Source organism: Haematobia irritans, chromosome 1 (genome assembly GCF_050003625.1).
Source record: "Haematobia irritans isolate KBUSLIRL chromosome 1, ASM5000362v1, whole genome shotgun sequence".
In the NCBI taxonomy this organism is placed as follows: Eukaryota; Metazoa; Arthropoda; class Insecta; order Diptera; family Muscidae; genus Haematobia; species Haematobia irritans.
In genome coordinates, this window is record NC_134397.1 from 215,580,194 (window position 1) to 215,588,421 (window position 8,228).

Consider the following 8,228-nt stretch of genomic DNA (forward strand, 5'->3'; position numbering starts at 1 on the left):
AAGATATTATTTTTTATGTTTTATAAAACCAATCGCAAACTTGGATTTATTTTCAACTTTGCTATAAAGATAGAACATAATCAGAAATACTGGATTTAAAATTTTAAAGACCTATTTAAAACAAGCTTGGATTTTAATTTTCAGCTGTGGCTGACTTAATCTGATTGTACACGATAAAGTTATCAAAACAATCGTATATTCGAATTTTTTACCAGTATCCAGTCTGGAAAGAACTTGAAAAAAGAGGGAAATTCCTGCTCAAATGATTTTTGGGTTCGAAGCTGAGGACAAACATTGAACTTTTAAGAGTGTTATTTATTAAATGTACACTCCTTACTCAAAATTTTCAATATAACATGTTTGGCAATTTTTTCGACGTTTGAAATAATCTGAACAAATTATTATTTTTAAGTTGTATAAGAAAAGCCAGAAAATAAAATCGGTCGATACGACAACAGTCTGCATAAACCTTTACAAGGGATACACTGTGAGCAAAAGTAGCCAGTTGTGTGAAAAACTTAGTTGACAAAGTATTTATTAAAAATCGATGTCTTGTTGGGACATTGTATGAGAAGTTTTTTGAGGAAATCTCAAAATCTCTTGGTTGGCTTTTATTTACATAGGCATAAATATTTGGAAATAGCCTCTTCGGAACTAGATTTACCGACTTTGTATATTTCAAAGTTGGATTCCACAAACTTTTTCGTTCAGGAAATAAATAACTGATATCAACATAATGTACTTTGTCAATAAGCAGAAGTGAAATCTGACCATTTTTACTTTTTCTTGTGTTTCAATTAATTATTTGATTTGTTTTGGAAAACTGGTTTCAAAAAACAAAAAAAAAAGGAAAAATTAATGTGAAATTGGGATTTAGTTTAACAATCAATTAAATTTTTTTTGGTTACTGTGCTTCACGATCTGCATATACGGCCTATGTTCGAAAACAGAGCTAAATAAGTTTCATTTTACGACGGATCAATTGTGTCAAGCTTAAGGGAATTTTTTTATCAATGAAGAAATAAATTTTCTGAATTTCATGATTTTCGAATTACATTCGGAACCGTTGCCAAATTTACAGGAATTGTTGAAACTTTTGTTTTGGAAAATTGTTTTACATTATTGATTGTCATTCATCATCGATAATATAAAAATCAATAACGAAGAAATACATATTTTTTGAACATCAATTTTGAACTTATCTTCAATAGATAAAATTGAATATTCTGATTTCTCAAAATCTGATTTTTTTCCCTAATTTTTACGAAATTTGGAATCTGAAAGTGGCTTTTGATCTCGATTATACAATTGTTTTTGAATTGAATGGAAATGTGTACTATTGCCCTGTGAGAAATATCTTGTTGAATTTTTTAAAGTCTGAAATATTGCTCCTGTGGAGTTAAAACCGATTTACACTTTTTTAAAGTAAACAACTATTTTTTGTGGAATATATTTGAAATGTTGGTGCATATATTTACATCCTGACAAATTGCTCTCGTTGAGCTAAAACTATTTTTTTTTAATTTTGGAATTACCCTGAATATTGCTCTCGTTGAGCTAAAACTATTTTTGAATTTTGGAAATCCTGAATATTGCTCTCGTTGAGCTAAAACTGATTTTGATTTTATCATTATACTTGATTGACTTCTGTTGTGCGAAATCAAATCTATCTTGAAATATTTGAAACGAACATATTTCTGACTTTTTATTTGCTTGAATTCTGCTGTATTTGTTTTGCGAAATCAAAGCTGAATATATTTAGAACAGAAATCCGTTTGTCTGTGTTTTCTTTGCATTGAATTGAAACTTATAGTCACCAAAAAACATGGCTTCTCAGAAATTTATATTTTTTTCTGACCAAGTGGTCACGTACTGCGCCAATTTTGCTGCCATAGATATATCTGAACATAAACTTTCAAGTTTACAAGTGGATCTCGACGATCTTGAACGTCGTTGGCAATCATTTATCAATGTATACGAGACTGAGATGACGGTTGAGGATCGCAGTAGAACTGAGCAGGAATCCATTCATTCGAAGTTCAATGAATCAATTCGGGCGTACAAAAAGTGCAAAGCGGACATGCTAGATTTGATTGAAATAGAGAAAAAGAATCTGGATAAGTCATCACAACCTGTAGTGAGAACTGAGTCGAAATCACCCGAAGAAACTGGGTTTTCTTTGAAATTGCCTCCGTGTGATACTGAATTATTTAGTGGAGGATATGAGAAATGGCCTTGCTTTCGGGATATGTTTACGGCTATCTATATAAAGCATCCCAAGTTATCTCCAGCGCAAAAACTATTTCACTTGAGGGCCAAGACTAGGGGAGAAGCAAGTCAAATAGTTAAACAATTTTCTCTCACTGATGACAATTTTGGACTAGCGTGGGAGGCATTGAGGCAAAGATATGAAAATAAGCGCATACTTGTCAATCATCAGTTAAAGAAAATTTTTGAAATGGAGCGAGTAGGTACTGAAAAGGGGAAGGCGTTAAGAAACTTACAATACACTCTAAATAATTGTCTTTCAGTTCTCAAGACTTATAACATTTCTGTGATTTCCTGGGATCCTATTCTGGTATTTTGGGTGTCTTCGAAATTACCTGACGAAACTTTGTCTGCTTGGGAAAATTCTCTTGAAGATCACAAACAAATGCCATCTTGGGAACAATTAGATGAATTTATATCTAGAAGGCTGAACATGTTGGAATCCATTTCAGATATTAGGAAACCTTCTGGTTCAGCGCAAAATTCTCAAAAAATCCAAAATTCTCAAAAAACCCAAAACTACTATACGAAGACCGAAAATAGTTTCAAACCTTGTAAGATCTGCAAGCAAAATCATGCTTTACGAGCATGTATTAAATTCAAGTCTTGGACTATTTCTGAACGACGAAAATTTGTTAATACGAATAAAATATGTGAAAACTGTTTGTCTTACGGACATATTGCTCAAAACTGTCAAAGTGACAGACACTGCCAAAAATGTCAACAATCCCATCATACTTTACTGCATTATGATTCTAGTAACGCTAGAAATCGGGATATGGCTCAAATTGATCAACAAGTTTCCACTTACCATATTGATGCACAATATACTGATCAGCCATCTACTTCGGCTGCTGCATATGGTAATTCTGTTTCACATGTTCAATCGAACTTTGTTACTTCTGGCGATTGTACTGTTTTACCGACTGCCCTTATCGATTTGGAACATTTAGGAACAAATTTTACAATTAGGGTTTTCATTGACCAGGGATCCCAGGAATCGTTCATCTCGAGCAGAGTTGCAAATAAATATTCCATACCGACAGGAAAGGCGTTTACGACGATCTCAGGCCTTGGCGGTACAGTTTTAGAAAACTCGTCAAAAATTTGCGATATAACTTTAAAATCTCGAAAGTCTGAATTTAAATTGAAAGCGACGGCAATTGTTATATCAAGTATGAATCATTTAATGCCGACTTCGCCTACTCGCATTTCTGATTGGTCAAAATTGAAAACCATGGAATTAGCTGATCCATACTTTTACCGACCTGGACAAATTGATATGTTACTGGGAAGTGATATTCTTCCATTTATTTTGAAGTCTGGTGTTCACCAAAATGTTTCTGGGAATCTCTTAGCACAAGAAACTGAATTTGGGTGGATTTTGAGTGGTCCGCCAAGAGCTCGGTCGGTTTCAACATTTGCAAATTTTGTGACTAGTTCTGATAATTTGAATGAGGAGTTGAAAAAATTCTGGGAACTTGAAGAAGTTACTTCAATGAAACCTCAATCTGACAATGACGTTTGGTGCGAAAATTTCTATAAGGAAAATACTATTCGACAACCTGATGGAAAATATGTCGTTCGCTTACCATTCCGACATGATCTTCCTCCCAATATGGCTCTTGGCTCGTCAAGAAGAGCTGCTATGGGTCAATTTCTTCATCTGGAAAACACTTTAAAAAAATCGCCTGATCTTGAAACTGAATATTCAAAAGTTCTCTCCGAATACTTGGATCTTGACCATATGGAGCCTTGTGGCTCCTTGGAAGTCTGCGGAAAAGCTGGCTATAGTTCCTATTATCTTCCTCATCACGCTGTAGTGAAACCAGAACGCACTTCTACAAAGGTCAGAGTTGTTTTTAATGCCTCGAAAAAGTCGTCGTCTGGATTTTCGTTAAATGATATCTTGCATACTGGCCCAATATTACAAAATGATCTGATGAGTGTAATACTACGTTGGCGTTTCTTTCAATATGTTTTCAATGGCGACATTCAAAAAATGTATCGCCAAATTCTTGTTCACGAAAATGATAGACAATATCAGCGAATTATTTTCCGAAATTCTGAAACTGAATTGCTTCAAGACTATTGCTTGAAAACTGTAACGTTTGGGGTAAACTGTGCCCCCTACCTAGCAATCAGAACTTTATTACAACTGAGTGAAGATGGGAAAGCAACTCATCCTACAGCATCGTCTATTTTACAAAATCAGATTTATGTTGACGATATATTGTCTGGAAGTCACACTATCTCTGAAACAAAATATTATCTGCGTCAACTGATTGATTTACTCGATTCTGCTGGGTTTCCATTGAAAAAACTTACAGCGAACCATCCAGAAATTCTTGAACAAGTGCCCCCCGAAGATCTCCTAAGAGAAGATTTTTTGAAACTTGAAGACGCTAGCGAAACGAAAACATTAGGCATTCGATGGAATGCTATGACTGACTCATTCCACTATCAGGTGTCCAATATTTCTGTACCATCCCATCCTTTAACGAAAAGAAAAATTTTGTCAATAATTGCAAAGATATTTGACCCAGCTGGCTGGTTGGCACCGATAATTGTCGTAGCTAAAGTACTAATGCAACAGCTCTGGATTGATGGGACTGATTGGGACGAAGAAGTTAAACCGCATTCGTTCGAAAAATATAATTTCTTTATATCGAATCTCCCAAATATTGAAAATATCAAGATTCCGCGCTGGTTGAACTATTCGCCTGGAAATCAAATACAAATTCACGGATTTTGCGACGCCTCGGAAAAGGCGTACTGCGCATGTCTTTATATCTGTACCAAATCAACTGATAATACTGTTATATCAAATTTGCTTGTATCAAAAAGCAAAGTGGCTCCATTGAAAACTGTAAGCTTGCCTAGATTGGAGCTATGTGGAGCCGCACTGTTATCTAAACTTTTGAAAACTGTCTGTAAAAATTTGAGCTTGGCTGTTTCTGAGATTTATCTGTGGACTGATTCTACTATTACATTGGCATGGCTGGACAAACCACCGTTTCACTGGAAGACATTTGTTGCCAATAAAGTTTCAGAAATTCTTGAAAATGTTGGAAATGCTACCTGGAGACATGTCTCGTCTAACGAAAATCCTGCGGACATTGGTACACGGGGTTGCACAGCATCAGAACTAAATGATAACTCATTATGGTGGCACGGTCCAAAATGGCTAACCAGTCCCTCTGAATTATGGCCTAAATCTGTTACATTTAAAGAACCTAGTCTTGAACGGAAAATCGTAACTTTTCATACTGATACTCAGATTGAAGACATTCTAGATCGATTTTCATCTTTTGATCGAGCGCTACGCGTGTTATGCTACATGTATAGATTTATAAGCAAATGTAGGAAGATAAGGATTCCAGAAATTAATACTGATTTTATTACCAAGGAAGAGATAAAAGTTGTAAAATTTAATCTGATACGACAAGCTCAACGCAAATACTATTCAACTGAATATAATGCTATTGAAAATCGCATGCCCATTAATTCTAAAAGTAGATTACTTGCACTGAATCCGAAACTTGATGAAAACGGATTATTACGAGTGAATGGTCGACTATCTAATTCTGATCTAAGTTACAACGAAAGATTTCCGATAATCTTACCTGAAAAATCAAGATTTTGCAAACTATTTGTCGAATATACTCATAAACTGTTACTGCATTCTGAGCATCAAGTGATGTTACGAGCCATTCGCCAAGAATTTTACATCATACGTTTGAAAAGTATAATAAGACACTGTATAAGAAACTGTCGCACCTGCACTATATATAAAAGTAAAATTCGCACACAAATAATGTCTTCATTGCCAACTGAAAGATGCACCTTTTCTTTGCCCTTTACACATACTGGCGTTGATTTTGCCGGCCCTTTTGAAATAAAAACCTCGCGTCTTAGAAACGCCAAATTACAAAAGGGATACGCGGCTATCTTCGTATGTATGTCAACTCGAGCTGTTCACCTGGAAGCCTGTTCAGAACTTACAACGGAGGCTTTCCTTTCTACTTTTAATCGATTCACAGGGCGTAGAGGATTCCCAAGCAAAATGTTTTCTGACAATGGCACCAATTTCGTTGGTGCAAGTAGAGCATTGGCCACTGAATATAAGATATTTTTGAAGAGTGCACAGAAGTCGATATCTGAAAAGTACAATCTGCATGGGTTTTCTTGGCACTTCATTCCACCGCACGCACCACACATGGGAGGATTGTGGGAGTCGGCAGTGAAGAGCATGAAGAGTCATTTGCGGAAAGTAGCTTCCAATTTGAAATTTACTTTCGAAGAATTCTCCACATTACTTGTTCGCATTGAGAGCATCTTGAATTCTCGACCTCTTTCACCTATGAGTGAGGATCCATTTGAACTGAACCCCCTTACACCTGGTCATTTATTGCGAGGATCTGCTCTAATAGCAGTACCTGAAGAATATTCTGACAATTTGAATCTTTTGAATCGCTGGCAACGTCTAAAAACTTTGCAAATGCAATTTGCGAAACGTTGGAAATCAGAATATCTTCTTGAATTGCAAAGACGATACAAATGGAAGTACGTGCAGAAAAATCTGAAAGAAAATGACTTTGTTATTGTGAAAGAAGATAATCTTCCACCTACTGAATGGTGTCTAGGTAGAGTGATAAAAGTTTTTTCTGGTACTGATTCTAAAATTCGTGTTGCGGAAATTCGAACAAAAAATGGTACTGTAGTCCGCCCACTAGTTAAACTGTGTATACTGCCTGCTTAGTTTTAGTTCTATCCGTTCACACATTAAATAAGTCTTACGTATTTTAGCCATACATCTACACCAAAGTGTCGCATCTGCTACAAGTGGCACACATTGAAAGACTGTCCAGCATTTTATAATATGGATGTACACAAACGCAGACAAGAAGTTAAGGAGAAACGTTTTTGCTATAAATGCTTGTGCTCGTCCCACACACGTGATTGGTGTCGCTCCCGCAAAACATGCATGGTTTGCAACCACAACCACCACACAATGTTACACATTGACGACCACAAACAAGTTCGACACACTCAGCAATCATCATCTTCTAACTCTCACCGTAATTCTCAAAGCCGACGTAAGGAAATCAATCGCAGAAACTCAAGAAGATCATCTTCCAAGCATCAAAAGAAGCCACGCCGTCAACTAACTCACTCACAGCGATCCCCACCTCTTGTACACGAACGTCTGAGTCAAAGGACAAAGATACATGTGTTCCTTCCCACTGCTTTGGCACGACTTCTTTCTCCGGACGGTCCTGGTAAAACAAGATTGATGTTTAACTCGGCTGGCTTGCGAACTTATATTCTTGAATCGCTGGTGCAACGCTACAATCTGCAAACCACTCGTTTGAACGGAGACGAATATTGCACTCTAAGCCTGCAATCATTTTATGACTCGTCGGCCAAAATTCAAATAACCGGAGTAGTACAACGACGATTTAATGTGACTCTTCCAGAAACTACGGAGGACAAACGATTTCAATCTGTATATGGACATTTGGATTTAGCAGACCCTCATTTTTCCAACCCTGTGAACATCGAAGTTATAATTGGAAACGACCAACTTTCGAAAATTCTTCTGGCCGGCCTAATACAGACAACGTCATCAATGCCAATAGCACAAAGTTCCATATTCGGTTGGGTCATCTCAGGTGCTTGTCGTCGTTGAATTGCAATCCTGCAAAGGGGGCGGAATGTTGAACTCCGTTCCACAAACAAATATTTCCTTTTAAAATGTTTAATGAATTATTTAATGAATTATGAAGTAAAATATTATGAATTATCTTTTCTATTATCTATTATGAATTTCCCTTAGAATAACTTGAATATTCTTTGAATTTGAATTGTTTCCATATGGCAACCATCTATTCTTACCAACTATCGATAATTGCTTTTACTCAAGAGATATAGATAGTCACCATATTTGAATTAATATT

At 36.1% G+C, this 8,228-nt stretch overlaps 1 protein-coding gene across 1 annotated transcript; it reads left to right on the forward strand.

Annotated features, from left to right (window-relative positions):
* The first annotated feature begins 1,825 nt into the window (after positions 1 to 1,825).
* Positions 1,826 to 7,960, forward strand: LOC142234759 (uncharacterized). The gene is made up of 2 exons (XM_075305936.1): positions 1,826 to 7,029; positions 7,078 to 7,960. Exons 1-2 carry the CDS (start codon positions 1,826 to 1,828, stop codon positions 7,958 to 7,960), a joined length of 6,087 nt encoding a protein of 2,028 aa, XP_075162051.1.
* Positions 7,961 to 8,228: the final 268 nt, after the last annotated feature.

Excerpts from the sequence above, each read along its gene's own strand:
- LOC142234759 (XM_075305936.1), top strand. The coding sequence starts at position 1,826 with ATGGCTTCTCAGAAATTTATATTTTTTTCTGACCAAGTGGTCACGTAC. Across the intron at positions 7,030-7,077 it reads CTGTGTATACTGCCTGCTTA|CCATACATCTACACCAAAGT; the intron begins GTTTTAGTTCTA and ends TACGTATTTTAG.